The sequence below is a fragment of the Prunus avium genome, chromosome 4 (assembly GCF_965620075.1).
Source record: "Prunus avium chromosome 4, drPruAviu1.hap1.1, whole genome shotgun sequence".
In the NCBI taxonomy this organism is placed as follows: domain Eukaryota; kingdom Viridiplantae; phylum Streptophyta; class Magnoliopsida; order Rosales; family Rosaceae; genus Prunus; species Prunus avium.
Genome location: NC_142287.1, coordinates 18,154,549 through 18,171,821, shown reverse-complemented (window position 1 = coordinate 18,171,821; position 17,273 = coordinate 18,154,549). Strand labels below are relative to the sequence as shown.

General features: G+C 42.8%; 1 protein-coding gene across 1 annotated transcript; it reads right to left on the bottom strand.

Annotated features, from left to right (window-relative positions):
- Positions 1–4,071: 4,071 nt before the first annotated feature.
- Positions 4,072–5,021, bottom strand: LOC148294946 (uncharacterized). The gene is made up of 2 exons (XM_088251704.1): positions 4,403–5,021; positions 4,072–4,115 (listed from the first exon to the last, which is right to left on the bottom strand). The coding sequence occupies exons 1-2, from the start codon at positions 5,019–5,021 to the stop codon at positions 4,072–4,074; spliced, it is 663 nt and encodes a 220-aa protein (XP_088107830.1).
- Positions 5,022–17,273: the final 12,252 nt, after the last annotated feature.

Below are 17,273 nucleotides of genomic sequence, written 5' to 3'. Positions count from 1 at the left end.
GTGCACATAAGTCAAGCACGTGAGTGATGTCTCACATATTCCTAACATATCCCCTAAATCTATGCATTAAAATATGGGATGTTCCCCCTGGAATATTGGGATGGGTATTGCTTTGTCTCTAATGGATGGGTATTCCTCTGTCTCTAATAACTAGCATTTGAGGGCAGTGGCGGATCCACATAGGGGCAAGAGGGGTCAATTGACCCCTGCAAACCCAGAATCTACCATAGGAGGCCAAGAACTTGACCCCTGAAAATTGCCCAGAAGGTGTTTGATGAAATGCCACAAAGAGGAAGCAGCCACAGCACCACAGGCAACAAGCAGCACGCAGAGCTCAACAACGTCGTCTTTTTTTTCTCCCTACGTCAAAACGACGTCGTTCCACTTAAGAGTTTTTTTATAAATAAAAAAAAACCCTTGCCAAAACGACGTCGTTTTGGCTAAGGTGTTTTTAAAAAAAAATTAAACTGCTGCCCGATAAAACCTACGAGTGCAGCTTGGAGAGGTACATGTTTCTCTCTCCTCCCTCTCTTTCTTTTTTATTGCTTTTCCTTCTCTCTTTTTATTTTTTCTTTTCTTTCTCTCTTCTCCCTTCTCCTCTTTGATGAAAAACCCTTTTTTATAATATTCATAATATTTTTCTTTATTTTCCATATTTTATAATTAATACTCACAAATTCCTCAAATCCTGAGTGACAACTTCGTCTATAAAAGAAAATAAGAGGAAAACACAAAATAACAACTTAGGGGGAAAAAAACTTGAAGAAAAATCCACCAATTTTCTTACCATGACTTATTTCAATCTAAAAAAAATCAAAATGAAGCTCCCTTCGATTCTTGAAAGCTCATCAGATTTGAATTTATTGAAAAGAAACAGAGGCTAGACAACGTTTAATGAAGGAGAAGACTCCTGTATTTTCATATATCAAAGATGAATGCATTACATAGTAATATAGGGCTAGGCTAGGCTATACAAGGCAAGTGCTGTAATTACAAAGAATCAAGATCCTATAATCAAGACCTATACAAGGTAACTAAATCACAATTGTCTCCACATAATCTGTGATATGATTTGCATATTTCAACACTTCCCCTCAAGTTGGAGCATGGATATTGTGCATGCCCAACTTGCGGCAATGAGCTTGAAACATGAGTTTACCAAGTGCTTTGGTAAACAAGTCTGCAACCTGATGTTTAGATGGTGTGAAATGAGTTGTGATAAGCCCAGCTTGAATTTTTTCTCGAATCAGATGACAGTCTAGCTCTATGTGTTTGGTACGTTCATGAAAGACAGGATTAGCCGCAATGTGTAGCGCGGCCTGATTATCACAGTGAACCCGAGCAGGTGCGGCATGAAGGACTCGAAGATCTTGTAGCAGAAAACGTAGCCATGTGAGTTCACAGGTAATTGCTGCCATTGATCTATACTCTGCCTCCGCAGAAGATCGTGATATTGTATGCTGCTTCTTGGTCTTCCAAGATATCAAGGAGTTACCTAAGAAGATGCAGTATCCCGTAACGGAGCGCCTTGTTGTAGGACACGACGCCCACGAGGCATCACAATAACCTCGTAGCTGCAAAGAATTGTTGGATGGAAATATTAATCCTTGGCCTATTGACCCCTTCAAATATTTCAACACACGCATGGCTGCTGCAAGGTGTGGTTTGCGTGGTTGGCTCATGAACTGACTGAGGACTTGTACAGGATATGAAATGTCAGGCCTTGTTATTGTGAGATAGATGAGACGCCCCACAATTCTTCTATAACGAGTGGGGTCTTTCAACAATTCTCCTTCTGTCGACTGTAATTTTAAGTCTTGTTCCATGGGAAAATCCACAGGACAAACCCCTAACAAACCAACATCATCCAATATGTCTAAAATATACTTTCTCTGTGAAATAGAGATGCCTTCCTTGGAGCGAGCTACTTCAATTCCGAGGAAATATTTTAGCAAACCAAGATCTTTGATTCGAAATTGATGATGGAGAAAGTCCTTTAATTGTTGTATGGCAGTAGGATCATTTCCGGTTATGATCATATCATCAACATAGACCAATACCACAGTGATGGATTTACCTTTTACACGAGTGAACATAGAGTAATCAGCCCTTGATTGTCGAAAACCAGCATGTTGAATAGCTGTGGAAAATTTGGAAAACCACTGCCGTGAAGCTTGCTTTAAGCCATATAAAGATTTCCGGAGTTGACAAACCAAGTGCTCCCCCTGTCGACGAAGGCCAGGTGGGGGTAACATGTAAACCTCTTCCTCCAAATCACCATGGAGAAAAGCATTTTGGACGTCTAGTTGATGAAGAGGCCAAGTGTGATGAGCAGCCACTACTAATAAACATCGAACAGTGACCAATTTGGCCACCGGGGCAAAAGTCTCGTAATAATCCAAGCCTTCAGTTTGGGTGTAGCCTTTGGCTACCAGCCGCGCCTTATAGCGCTCAATAGAGCCATCTGATTTATGCTTGATTTTGTAAACCCAACGGCTCCCAATAGCACGTTTGCTAGGAGGTAGTGAGGTGAGAGTCCATGTATGATTTTGTTCAAGAGCCTGCAATTCAGCTGCCATGGCTTCACGCCACTTGGGATCAAGGTTAGCCTGTGCAAAAGAAGTGGGTTCGACACAGGTAGTAATATTATGCAGAAAAGAGCGATATGAGGAAGATAAATGAGAAGAAGAGAGATATTTGGAGAGAGGATAGCGAGTACCTGACACCGAAGAAGATGATGGAGTGGGAGTAGGAGCAGTCACCAGTGAGCATGCGTAGTCGAGGAGACGTACGTTGGGTTGCCGAGAACGAGTGCTGCGTCGAAGTGCTGGAGAGGAAGAAATTGAGATGGGAATATCGGAGGATGTTAAAGGAGCGAGGGTTGCTGGTGGATCAGCGATAGACTCAGAGATGATGTCGAGATCAATGTTGAGGTCAGCGTTGGGATGTGTATCGGAAGGGTGGTGATGGGTATCCGAGGAGAGGGAAACTGTTTCTGAGGAGGGTTTATTTGTTTCCGAGGTGATGATGGGCTGCTCAAAAGTGGCATCAGGAGGAAATGGGTCATGTGGGTGGGATGGCAAAATTGGGCCGTGAGGGAGTGCTGTTTGGGTGTGCTGAGAAATTGTGGAAAATGGGAATATGTGTTCGTGGAAGACCACGTCGCGACTGGAGAAGAATTGGTGAGATGTGAGGTCATATAAACGATAAGCTTTTTGCCCTGCGGGATAGCCAACAAAGATACAACGTCGAGCCCGCGCATCAAATTTGTGGAGGGAATTTGTTTGAGTGGCGTAGCAAAGGCAACCGAAGACACGAAAATGACGATAGGAAGGTGGGGTGTGATAGAGAACCTCATGGGGTGATTTTTTGGAAAGCACTAATGTGGGCAAACGGTTAATGATATAGGCTGCAGTAAGGATACTCTCTCCCCAAAACTTGAGTGGAACTTGTGCTTGAAAACATAAAGCACGGGCAACAGTGAGAAGATGGCGATGTTTGCGTTCCACAACCCCATTTTGTTGGGGGGTGTGTGAGCAAGAATGTTGCCATAGGGTGCCCATTTGAGCAAAAAAAGAACGCATGGACAGGAATTCTGCACCATTGTCACTGCGCACCTGTTGAATGTCACAATGAAATTGAGTTTTAACATAGGCAAAAAAAAGTTTGATCTTTTCTTGTGTTTCAGATTTAAGATTCATGAGGAACAACCATGTGAAACGTGAGTTGTCATCTACGATAGTCAAAAAATATCGAGCACCTAAGCTAGTGGGTAATCGATGAGGACCCCATATATCGCAATGAATTAACTCAAAAGGTTTATTGGTTGAAATTGAACTTAGAGAAAATGGTAATCTTGTCTGTTTGGCAAGAGGACAGACATCACATTGAGAATGAAAATTAAATGAAATGGAAGGGACTGTTTGAGATAAAACACGCATTGGACCAGTAGACAAGTGACCCAAGCGTTTATGCCAAAGATCAGAAGTGGAGGACAACGCAGCAGCCGCTATTCGGGGACCACGCTCACAAAGAAAATCTTCGGTGACCGGTACTACATAGTACAAACCATCATGCTCCTTCCCCAACCCAATCATCTTCTTCGTTGTTAAATCCTGCATGATACAAAAAGTAGGGAAGAATGAGATAAGACAATGGAGATGACGAGTTAATTTACTGACGGACATTAAATTGACTCGGAAACCAGGAACACAAAGCACGTCTTCCAATTTTAGATGAGGAGTGATTTGAACAGAACCAAGACAAGAGATATGTGCCTGTGAACCATTGGGCATGTTGACTGAAGAATTAGACAAAATGGTTTTCTTAGGAATCAATTTGGGTGAAGAAGAAATGTGGTCTGTTGCACCGCTATCAATTATCCAAGAGTCATGTGATATACCTGTAGCATTTGCAAAGGCTTGAATTTTACCATCACCTCGTAAAAAGGACTTGATCTGATTAACTTCTTGAGGGGTGAATTTCAGATCATCCAAAGTCTGAGTACCAGTTCCCTTTTGTGATTCCTGGGTGGTGTTGTTGGCGCCCACACGCTTGTTCTTGTTGGGTGGCTTGACTGCCTTTCCATGTAGTTTGTGCCATGTTGGGAAACCATTAAGGTAGTAGCAGCGATCAACTGTATGGGTGTCACCATTACAGTGTGTGCAATGTAAATTCTTGTTGTCATCGTCGTGCACTTTGCGAGGTTGTTTGTTGGTACTCTTTGATGTGTTCATGGCATGAACGGAACTGATTGTGCTATTCTCAGTTATTTGTCGCTGTCTTTCTTCTTGCATGAGCATGGCATATGCCTTACGCACCATGGGTAAAGGAGACATCAGAAGCATCTGTGTACGAACAGCCGAATAAGTATCATTTAGGCCCATAAGAAATTGAAGTACCTGTTCTTGTTGCTCTCTGTCAGCAAGCTCCTTCATGACTCCACACTTGCACGCTGGATTACATTGGCATGATGGCATGGGAAGATATGATCCCAACTCATCCCAAAGACCTTTAAGCATGTTGTAATATGTTGAAATAGACTGCTGGAGCTGTCGCATTTCAGCAATTTCTCGCTTGATCTGAAAAATACGAGACACATTCCCTTGAGAAAAACGCTCTTTGAGATCTGACCAAACCTCAGCGGTGGTGTTGGCATAAATCACAGTGTTAGCCAATGAAGGGCTAATGGAATTGAGAATCCAAGATTTAATCAACTGATTGCATCTCCTCCAAAAGAGGTATTTGGCACTGGTTGTTGGCGGTGCCTTGATTGTGCCGTCAACGAAACCAAGTTTGTTTTTTGCTTCCAAGTTGATCAACATCGCCCGACTCCAAGTTGCATAATTGTCACCATCTAGAAGTTGCGTGACAAGGGTCAGACCTGTTTGATCCGCATGGTGTATGTAAAAAGGATCAGAGGCATCAATGGTCTCTGTATCTTGTGTGTTAGGCTTAACGCCTGAAGGTTTTGGTGTTTCATCGTCACCAGCCATGTCTCAGTGTTTGCGGAAGGTGTTAAAGGTGTGTGAGTCACCAGGAATGGCGCTCTGATACCATGAAAAGAAACAGAGGCTAGACAACGTTTAATGAAGGAGAAGACTCCTGTATTTTCATATATCAAAGATGAATGCATTACATAGTAATATAGGGCTAGGCTAGGCTATACAAGGCAAGTGCTGTAATTATAAAGAATCAAGATCCTATAATCAAGACCTATACAAGGTAACTAAATCACAATTGTCTCCACATAATCTGTGATATGATTTGCATATTTCAACATTTATCTCTTGCTCCTCCTTTTTAAGCCAGGAAACATCACTCATAGGGTATCACATATTTTTGTCCTACAGCCGCAATATTTATAAATTTTCTTAGTGTCGTAATAAATTTAAAGTTGCTTACTCTATGCATTGAATCTTTGTAAGATTGTTTAATAATAATATGGTCTTAAATTTTTGTAGATTGGTTAATAATAATATGGTGCATTCTAGATTTGTCTAAAAAAATTTGTGAGCTTTTATACGTTGACCCCCGAAGAGGAAATTCTTGGATCCGCCACTGTTTGAGGGGCACATGATGCAAAATGACAGCTAGGTGCCATCAGAGATTTCTGCAGAGATACCTTCTGTTTCACATTTATCGATGAGCTGAAGCAACGTCTTAATGCCACCCCACTTTTCAAGTGCATATGCCTTTGTCTGGAGGCACTGGCTAGCAGGAGATGGACGGAAGACTGAAGAAGATGAGAGCATGAGAAATGCCTTGCCGCCCCCCTCTTTTCTGTTTTTTTGTTTGGTTACGACAATATGGAATATGAAGAACAATCTAGAGTTGGGTATGTGGTTTTGAGTTTCCGTTCCGAAGCTGGTCAAACGGCTTGGAGATGGTGATCTCTCAAGGCTCTTGGGTGTCTTGAGCAATATCTTGGATGGGTGTGCCGTTCAGTGATTTGGACAAAGATCACCCATGAGTCAGCAAACTTGGGAGCTTTTGGAGCTGCTCCTAGAGTTGCAGATCTGGAGCTTCTGAAAAAGACAAAATATAGCTGCCGACGAAGGAGCTGCCGAACACGGTTCTGAGCAATCAGCCTTGGTGCGAGGCATGTAGAGTTTTCTGTGGCTGCCATTCAGTATCCTTGGGTGCCCTGAGAAATTTTCCAAATGTACGACAGATAGGTGGGTGTGGTATCTTGCTTCAAGCATGAGATAATTTTTCAATTTGGGGCTGCCGAACGGTAATGGGTAGAATTTTTGAGGTGGATATGGCTTCTGAAAGCCATTGGCTGAAGCTAACTTATTGGAGATGAGCTTAGAGCACTGGGTGCCGATCTAGTCCTCGTATTTTGTCTTCAGATAGAGGCGTTTATGGTGGCTTCAGTATGGGTATTCCATTGTGTTGACGAATGGCAATTGACAGGTGTTGAACAACACCTACGCGACAACCTCATGGAAATGGACCATGTGGGTTGCCCTTTGGATTGGCATGGTGGTGTGCCTCCTTGACCATGCAAGCCATGCAAAAAATGATATTTTTGGTGAATTGGAGTATTGGGCAATTGCCAAATTGGAACTTTTTCAAAGTGACTGAATCTGGATAGCTCCTGTTTTTCATATGCAATATCCATATTGTTGAATGGGACAGTGTAATGAATTATTTAAATATTACATGCTTGTATACAATATTTGTTGACTTGAAAAAGTGGTTCGGCACTTTTTGGGCTCAACTTAGTGATATTGGGCCTTCGGTATGATTTAGGCCTCGGTACAGCGTGCAATCTGCAAAATGAGAAACACTCGGTAAGACCTAGGGCACCGGTGTGGTACCGGCCGAAGGCTCTCCGATGCTTAAGTAAGTTCAGATTTAGTAAATTAAACTGACAGATCAATAGGCTTGTAAGCCGTTAGTTCTGATTACCTCTGTTTTGGGATATTTGCCCTCCTTTATAGGCCCTGGGAGGTGTGCATATTGTTTAGAATTTCGATGTGGGACTGTGGACGTCGATTGTGAGCGTGCCACGTGTCCCGGAGGAGGGCGTTGCCTTAATGAACAGATCAGTGGGCTAAGATGCCGAAGGCAACCCTGACATGCTCGATTTTGTCCACGTGTCTTGTTCTTATTGGCTGTTCATTTTGGTATAAACAGGAGTCTCCCAAGTTCTCATCTGAGAGTCCTCGGATAGGGACTTGATATCCTCTTCGATGATCAAAATGTTGTTCTACCGTTCGGTAGTTTAGCAGAGGGTGGTGCTTGGTCCTCGCCAGTGCATCTTCGTTCGGTAAACTTACATCTGGGAACCCAAAGGTTGCCTTTTCGGGGATTGCCGTTCGGTAGCAGAGGCCGTATGGAATGGGTACCGTTAGGCCTTTTCGAATAGTCGTTGACTTGGACAAATTGGATCTTTCGTTAGAGGCACGCGCGCTTGAGGACGAGACAAGATTGGACAGAATGACGCTTCGTCTTCTGTTCCCTGCATGCTGTCAGAACCCAATTCACCGTGTGACACGTGGCGCGACCACACATGCGGAGCGGTGCCGTTAATGCGCCGTTTGGTTTCTCGAGGTGTACCGTTCCAATCCCTCGCCCTATAAATAGGAGTGGCTCTGGATGAGAAGCTTACTTTGCGTTTGTGAGTGCAGCGAGAGCTCTGTCTAGGCAATTCCCGGCGAGAGTTAACGACAATCAAGGCGATTTCTGACGAGATCAATCGGTAGTCAAGGCGATTCCCTTTGTCTGCAGCTCGTGACAAGGTACCATTCGGCACTCTGTCAAATGCTTTTTTTTATTTTGTATGCGTCCTCCCTTGGCATGAACTAGACTGAACTTTGTGTAAGTGGGGTTTCGTTCAGTAGTCTAGTTGCCATAAGTAGCGATGTAGGTATCGGTAGGCTAGTCTTCTACATGGCCCTTAGTTTCCTTTTTCCGTGTTTTGTAGATGTCTGATAGCGAGTCCCCGTTTGAGAGGGAACCCAACACATTTGATGAGGAATCATCGGACGGACAAGGGGATTCCAACAACGAGACCTTTAGTCTTGATGCCGAGAGTGATGGAGATACCGATGTTGAGGTCATCAGTGAGAGGAGTAGTTCCGTTCCCACTCACAGAATAGGGAAGGGGTTGATGACCAGTCAGCCAATGCCGTTGGCTGTGGTGTATAGCGACGGCAGACATGCCGATGCGAACCAGCATCGTAGGCTCCAGATGGGGGACACTCGGGTGCCGGAACGGCATTCTAGTCATCAATCGGAGACCTCCACTTCAGGTCACGAAGAGGCTACTACCGAGCCTTCTTCCCTACCGAGGGTGACCATAGTTCATCGGGGGAATCCTAGGGTGCCCATAGGCGTGCCGAAGGAACATTTGTTTGGGGTAGATTATTTGGAGCCCAATAAGATGACTGTACGGGAGCTAGTTAAGCTTCGTATCGAGTACGGTATCCGAAATTCAGTAAGGAAGAGGATCCTAGGTCCTACCGAATCTCTCAGTAGTCCAGAGGACGGTGATGTCGTCTTCTTCACAGACATCCTCCTTCAGGGGGTTCAGTTGCCATTGCAACCTGCCGTCCAAAGGATACTTACCCAGATTGAGTATGCCCCAGGCCAGTACAATCCCAACTTCTGGGTGGCTTTGATGGGAGTGATCGCTGCCTTCGGTATTGCCGGAGAGGGGGAGCCTATCTATGAGCAGTTCTCCTATCTGTACAGCGTCACGAAGTCTAAGAGCAACGATCATGGGGGTTGGGTTCAGGCCAACTGCCTCAGGGCTTCCGAACGGGGGCACTTTGTCAGTGCCGTGCCGACTTCTCAGAAGTCTTAGAGAAATCAACGGGTGCTGCTATCGGGTGATTTACCTTCGGGAGTGCCTGTTCGGTTTCACATTCCTACCACCTTCCAGATAGCTGGTAGGTCACTAATACACCGATCGGTAGGCCATTAATATGCCTGTTCTGAGGGACTTAATCATTTCATGTTGTTTTTCATAGGCAAACTGAAGCAGCCAACCCCAGGGTGTACCCAGAGTTCCTCTTTACCAAGAACTTGATCAGAGCCCGCCTTGTCAGCCCTATCGAGAGTAAGTGCACTTCGTTTGTTTTGTATGCTCAATTATGATATTTCGTTGTCTTACCGATCTTTCATTTGTATAGTGACGGACGGCAGAAGATCTTCCGAAGCCAAGAAGATGAACAAATCTTCCAAGAGGGGCCTTATGATGGGCCTGGGTGTGAAAAAACAGAGACGGCAGTCGGATGTAGCTCTGGTGCAGGCGACGGCGGTTGATCCAGAGGAACAAACCCTTGCCGATCGGCAAATGGAGTTGAGTGTTGAGGACCGATCAGGCGGGCGCCTGAAGCTCAATCTGTGCCCAGGAGTGGGCAAAGCACTGAGGCTGCTACCTCCAATTCACCGATGACCGTGGACCTGGAGAGCGTCCGAGGGCTGTCCTTGCTGCCGAGGACGAGGAGGGTCCTATAGAGCCTATCACCATTGCCTACTCGTCGAAGACGGTTCAATTTGCGAACCACATGATCCTCGATTCGCAAATGGAGCTATCTGACATAGAGGAGCTTCCGAAGAGGCTATTGCGGGAGGAAGCTGGGCGTGCCTTCCGTCTTCAGGCCTCGGTAAGTTTCTTATACTGTTATTGTAGTTCCCGTTAGCCATAAGGCTTTACTAACCGTGGGGCTTTCTTTCTTTCAGGCGTCCATGGACATGTGGCTTTGTATGAAGCGAGCCATCTCTACTGCCGAGCACGCGAGGAAGGCCTATGAGGATGGCCGCGCCAAGGTTGCCGAAGCTGGGAAGGCTCTCCAGGACCACGCCAACCTCTTTAAGCAGAAGGAGGCTGCCGAACGGCAAGTGAAGGCCTCAGAAGCCAAGCTGATCGAGATGAGGGCGACTTTAGATGCTACGGTGACGGTGGCGAGAGATGCCGAGGCTGCCAAGGAAGCTGTGTGTGTAGCTTTGGAGGAATCTGAGCATACAAAGGCTGCGGAGATCGAAGCTGCCGTTCGGGAGGCGCTGAGTGGATACCATTCGTCCCAGGAGTTTACTACCCTGCTAGATCATGAAGTGGGCCTGGACATGGCGGATCTCCTCTACCGCTTCAAGGGGTTCAACCCCGGGCAAAAATTGAACTTGAATTTCGCTGATGATCTTCCTCCTCTACTGGAAGGCATCATGGAAGAGATCGTAGAAGATTATGAGGGAGAGGATGCAGATGATGCCGTTCCTGCCGAGGGTCCTTCCACTGTTGCCGATGGTCCTGGAGACGCCGAGACCGGTGAAGGCGCCGAGGGCGCTGACGGGGAGACTGCCGTTTGAGCTTTGTAATTTTGTTATTGTATTTTAACTTCACCATAAGGCGATTGATCCTGAACACATTGATGCCAAGGGCATCCCTAAATTTAATATTTAATTCTCTTTTGTAGAGTTTATATCTGTGTTCGAATTCTGCATGCCGTGAGGCTAATAGATACGTTGCCGTGAACCAAGTGTTGGTTTGATCGGTTTGATTGGTGGACATTTCTATTGCCGTAGGCTAATAGATACATTGCCGAACACCTAAGATGTACAAGATTGCCATAGGCTAATAGATACGTTGCCGAACACCAGAAACCAGGTGAATTTTGAATCGGTACCCTGCTAAGCAACTGAGTCGCCGAAGGCTGACGCACGCATTCGAGAGAAGTTTTGAACAAATAAGCCTTTTTTTCATTTCATAATGTCGTAGGCAAAGATACAATATTTGTCATTCCATAATGCCGTAGGCAAAGATACAATATTTGCCCCGCTGTTGGCTGGGGTGCTTATTTGAAATAACTTTTTAAGTGTTCGACATTCCATGGGTGACCGAGGGTCTTCCCATTCGTATCCCGAAGTTTGTACGTCCCAGATCTGAGGATGCTGATGATCTCGTAGGGTCCTTCCCAGGAAGGTCCGAGGGTTCCCTCCGTTGGATTTTTGGTTGCAAGCGAGACCTTGCGCAAGACACAGTCTCCGATTCTAAAGAAGCGGGGTCTGACCCTTGAGTCGTAGTACCGAGAGACGCGCTGCTTGTATGCCTCGTTCCAAAGATTGACTTGTGCTTGGCGCTCTTCCACCATATCAAGATTCAAGGCGAGTGCGACCTCGTTTGCCTCGGGAGAGAAACTTTCTGTTTGGTAAGACGGCTCACAGATTTCTACGGGGACGACGGCTTCCGATTCGAAGGCGAGAGAGAATGGTTTTTCGCTGGTGGAGGTTCAGTAGGACGTTCGGATGGCCCACAGAGCTTCAGGAAGCTTCTCTGGCCAGGCGCCTTTGGCATTGTAGAGTTGCCATTTCAGAAGCTTCTTGATAATTTTGTTGATTGCCCCAACTTGACGGTTCGACTGGGGGTGAGCTGGGGAAGCGAAGAATAGGTTGATCTTCAGGCGGATGCAGAATTGCGTGAAGAGTTCCGAATCGAACTGCCTGCCGTTGTCAGTGATGATGGCATAAGGGATGCCGAATTAGCAATAGATGTGGGTCCAGACAAAATCCTCGATTCTTGCCGTTGTGATGGTGGCCAGAGCTTCGGCTTCCACCCATTTTGTGAAATAGTCCACGGCAATGACTGCGTACTTAACTTGCCACTTGCCCTGCGGCATGAGTCCTATTAGGTCAAGTCCCCACTAAGCGAATGGCCACGAGCTTACGATCGACGTAAGTGGTTCAGCAAGGACGTCTGGAACGTTGTCGAACTGCTGGCACCTGTCGCACTTTTTCACCATTGCAATTGCATTCCGATGCATGCATGACCAATAATAGCCATGCCAGAACGTTTTGTGGGCCAGAGATCTGGAACCGGAATGATCGCCGCAGACGCCACTGTGGATCTCCCGAAGATACACCAAAGGCTTCGTTGGGTTCAACCTCATTCGGTATTCCTTCAAAATGCCGAACATGAGGGATAGATTCTCCAAGTGCTCCCCTGCCGTTCGGCTCTTCACCAGCATATTGTCTACATAGACCTCCATTGTGCTGCCGATCTGCTTGGCGAAGATTCAGTTGACCAATCTTTGGTAGGTTGTGCCCGCGTTCTTCAGGCCGAATGGCATGACGTTGTAGCAATATAGGCCTTTATCTGTTACGAACGCCGTGTGCTTGCTGTCGACAGGGTGCATGAAGATCTGATCGTATCCAGAGTATGCGTCCATGAAGCTGAGCAGTTCGTGACCGGCAGTGTCGTCTACTAGCTGATCGATGCGGGGCAATGAGAAGCTATCCTTTGGGCAGGCTTTGTTCAAATCAGTGTAGTCTTGGCACATTTGCCATCCGCCCTTGGCAAGAGGAGAGTGGTCTTCTTTTGTTGGTGAGGGGGAGTCTCCACCTCTTGTAGTCTTCCAATGTGGGACTCCTTGCCTTGCTTCGAGTTGTGACTTGTTGTAAGGCTTCTTTGGCTAAGGTGATGACCTCTCATAGCATGGCACGTGGCTGATCTTGCCTAGCTAGTTGCTCAGTTAGTCACGGTACCAACAACATACATAAGAAGTTGTTGGAGAACAATCTTAATAAAATCAAATAACAGAATATGACACGAAAATAAATTCTATAAATATTATTAAATCAAATCAATACAGCAATGTTCAATATAACAGTAAAATCAATAGAAAATACTGATTTGGATGGGTGATAGAGTCTTGTAGAGTTGCATTGTATTTTAAGCAATATTTCTCCTATACCCCTTGTACTTGTAGTTTGATAGGAGTGAAAATTGTCATTATATAGAGATTTCTAATTAATAATTTTTTTTTAATTTTAATCAAAAGTGCCCACCTTTTGAAAATTCAATATATATTTATTAGTAAAATATATATATATATATATAGTCCCCTTCTATTGAGGTTCACCCTTTAGGGTCTTATTTGAAGACCTCTGTATATATATATATTTCAAGTCCAAACCAAGATGAGGCTCAACTTTGCCTCCACTAGGCCCATATCCTACTTAGTGTTTTAAAAGTCTTGGTGGTTATAAAATATGAAAGCAAACCACTCCCTTTCAATGTGGGACTAAGTGATAGTGAATTTTCCTATACAAACTCTAATAGAAGTTGGTGAAAGTACTGCTTTGGTGTTTTGATAGAGAATTAATTCTCCAAATGTAAGTCATTGTAGTTCGAGATGACCAATAATGGAACTGTTGTCCTATTTTCTTGAGGATAGAAGTGAAGCAAGAAAATAACGGATTCTATATGGATAGTTGTAATGTTGTCAACACTCCCGCTACAAGATGACTCAAACGATTAATGGAAGAGAAAGAAGGTTTGTGAATTCGACTGCGATAGTCTCTTTGGAGGCTTAATATTTGACAATCACAAGAACTAATATTGTTTATGGCGTTTGGACTCATAGGTAGGTCAATATATGGAGACACCAAGGGAATCTCATTGGCTAACTGCTAAGAGCATCCACAATGGGCTCCCTAAACCACCTCCTTAACTACCTCCTTAGACAAATTTTAAGGAGGAATTGTAAAAATACAACTCCAACTTTGCTCCCTATCCACCTCATAAAATAGGGAGACCTCTAGGAGCTCCTAAATATGAGAGAGAAAGGACTCCTAGTGGCTCCCTATAATTTAATGCTGCTTTATTTAATGAGTATTTCAAACCTTTATTTAATGCTAACTATTCTTTTCTTTTTTTTAAATATAAATGGACCAATCAAAAAAGAGTTTTAGCATTTATGACTCTCTAAATTAGAGAGCATGACTGAAGTTTAAATTTTATGGAGAGCTCATAAAATAACTTTTATATGTTTTTAGCTAAAATTTAACTAAAAAATAGAGAGTATATGATTGTGGATGCTCTAAGAATATACTAAGGTATAGTAAAGGCACTCTCAATTTTAGCTTTTTCTATGATTTTGGTAAAGAAGCAAAATTAGTTTGCTATTCAGATATTCATTGCAGAGTTGACACATTGGGTTATGTATTTTATCTTAGTTCAACAACTTTCTCTTGGATATCAAAGAAGCAATTGTAGCTTTGTTGTCGTGTGAGGCCAAGCAACTACTACAAAAAATGAAATAGACAACGGTGATCCATCGTCGTTGTAATGCTTTGAAAACCGTCATTAAATCAACTACCATATTTTGGAGTATTAAACTACGACGACTTTTCACCGTCGTTGTTTGTCTATAAAGACGACGGTTTCTGATGTAAAGACGACAGTCTTGGTTAAAAACCGTCGTTGTTTATGGGTATAGTCAACAGTTTATAAAAACCGTCGTTATTTATGGGTAAAGACAACAATTTTTGTTCAAACAACAGTATTTTGTTAAAACCGTCGGTATTTTATTAAAAAAACGTTGATTGTATATAATGGTCATTGATTATATGTACACACGATGGTTTTTCCAATAAAACCATAGTTTTATTATCTCTAAATCTGTCGTCTAATAAGTTCCCAAGCTGTTACATTTTAGTTTTTTGTTTTCTATGATTCTATACAACGATTTTAACTAGAAAACCAATTATAATGCTTTATTAACAAATATATACAATAAAAAATTATTTCTTTCATAAAACTTGAAGATTCAATAGTTATTACATAGTCAACCAATCTTTACTCTATCCTCCAGAATCCCTGTCTAGACAAGACTAGAATGACATCAAGTGAATGAGATACTCACAAACTTCTCCCATGTCGTCCAGGATGGCGATTGCCTTTTTTTTTTATATGCTCTTTTGCACTTTCATCTTGACTGTTGTTAGTGTACTTCTGTTTTCTGCAAGCCTATAATGTGTAAATAATTGCATTACCTCTCTTTTTAATATGCTACCTGAAATGGCAAGGCTAAAATTTTAGGAAAATCCATCAGCCAGTGTTCATTCTAAAACAAACTTAACAGAAGTATAATGACTCATTTTGATGTTTGAAGTATTAAAAAAGGAAGCATCATTTTAGTCCGTTAAAGAACACGAACAAAACCAACATAACAAAAAAGTGCATGACATAGGAATGGTCACTTGGAGCAGCTGATTTAATCAAAGAGTGAGGTCTTTATAAGTGTGGAAGTCCCACACTTAGTAAATGGAAGTTGGACAAGATGAAATGTGCTTGCAGAATGCTTTTTGTGTTTAATGAATTATACTAGGCCAGATCATTGGGAGGCATTAATCAAGGTGTTAAGATATTTGAAATACAAAATATCCACCAGTTCTAGAAGGCTATAGTGATGCAAATTGGATTCTTAACAGTACAGAAACCAAATCAACTAGCGGATATGTATTTACATTAGGTGAAGCTGCAGTATCTTGGAAATCCTCTAAATAGACGTGTATAGCACGCTCTACAATGGAATCAGAGTTTATAGCCTTAGATAAAGCTGTTGAAGAAGGATAATGGCTAAGAAACTTCCCAGAGGACATTCCAATGTGGTCTAAGCCTGTAACAGCAATTTGTATACACTGTGATACTATGGCAGCACAAGCAAGAGCCAAAAGTGGTGTATACAATGGAAAGTCAAGACATATCAGGAGTAGGCATAATACAATTAGACAATTGCTCTGAAATGGAATTATATCCATTGACTATGTGAAGTTAAAGGAAAATATTGCAGATCCTTTGACAAAAGACCTACTAAGAGAGCAAATCAAATTTACATCGAGGGGAATGGGATTAAAGCCAATCCAATAAGTCAAACCTGGCGGAAACCTAACCTATTTGATTGGAGATCCCATGGTCTACGTTCAATAGGCAAACTGGTTAGGTAAAATTCAAAAAGTTGAACACACAATTCAACTCATTCCTATGATGGTTCGTGTCTTGTCTGTTGATGTGTAGGTTATGCTTTGCATTTAATGACACTAAAAACTTATTAAGAGGACTTTAGGCAGAAAACTCTTAATTGGTGTCACCTATATAGGAGTAAATGTGGGGTTGCATTTATGAGAACGAAAAAAGGCTAAGTTCTCTAAAGCTCTCATGAAACCCGGGACATGTTTAGGACCAAAATGAACTAAATGTATGAACTAACATTTGTTAAGATGTTATATGTGTGAGACATATTGTCTAGGTTTACTATAGCGGTGAACAGTTCAAGATCAATTATATCCACTGCGTCACCAAGTAAATCTGATATGTTTTCACTAGGGTTAGTTCAAGTCCAAAAGACACTTTTCCTGATGTATATAACATATGCTTCCTCTCAAATACATTACATTCATTTAGCACTATAAGTATAACATTTAAAATGTGGGGTCTAGAATTTCGATTCAAATGTAGGGTATTGTACATTAGGACATGATGTATATTAGAAGTTTGAATGAAATTCAAGGACATTTGTCCCACATTGGTAGAAAGAAGAAAGGGTGACGTCTTTGTAAGTGTGGAAGTCCCACACTTAGTAAATGGAAGTTGGGCCAAGTGGAAGCCAATTGGGCTTCAAAATCGATTTGGGCATTGAATATTATATAAATAATATTTAATATTTAATTGTCAAAAAGATGGGCTAGGGCACTTGGGCACTTTCAGATTTAAAAACATTTTAGTTTTGAATTAATAATTTTTTATTAATTCGGAATAGTTTAATTAACTGTTTTATAATAGTTGTGACTCTTCTGATAAGGTTTCAGAAGTTTATTTAAATCAAACAAAGCCTCATTTGTCAAACACAGAAAAAGCATTCTACAAGCTCGTTTCATCTTGTCTGAGAGGAAAACAAACTAAGTTCGCCAGATTCTAAGTCCTAGTGCTATGGCTTAGAATACAGATAGTTGAATCCTGGGAGACAGTCACTTGTAGAACT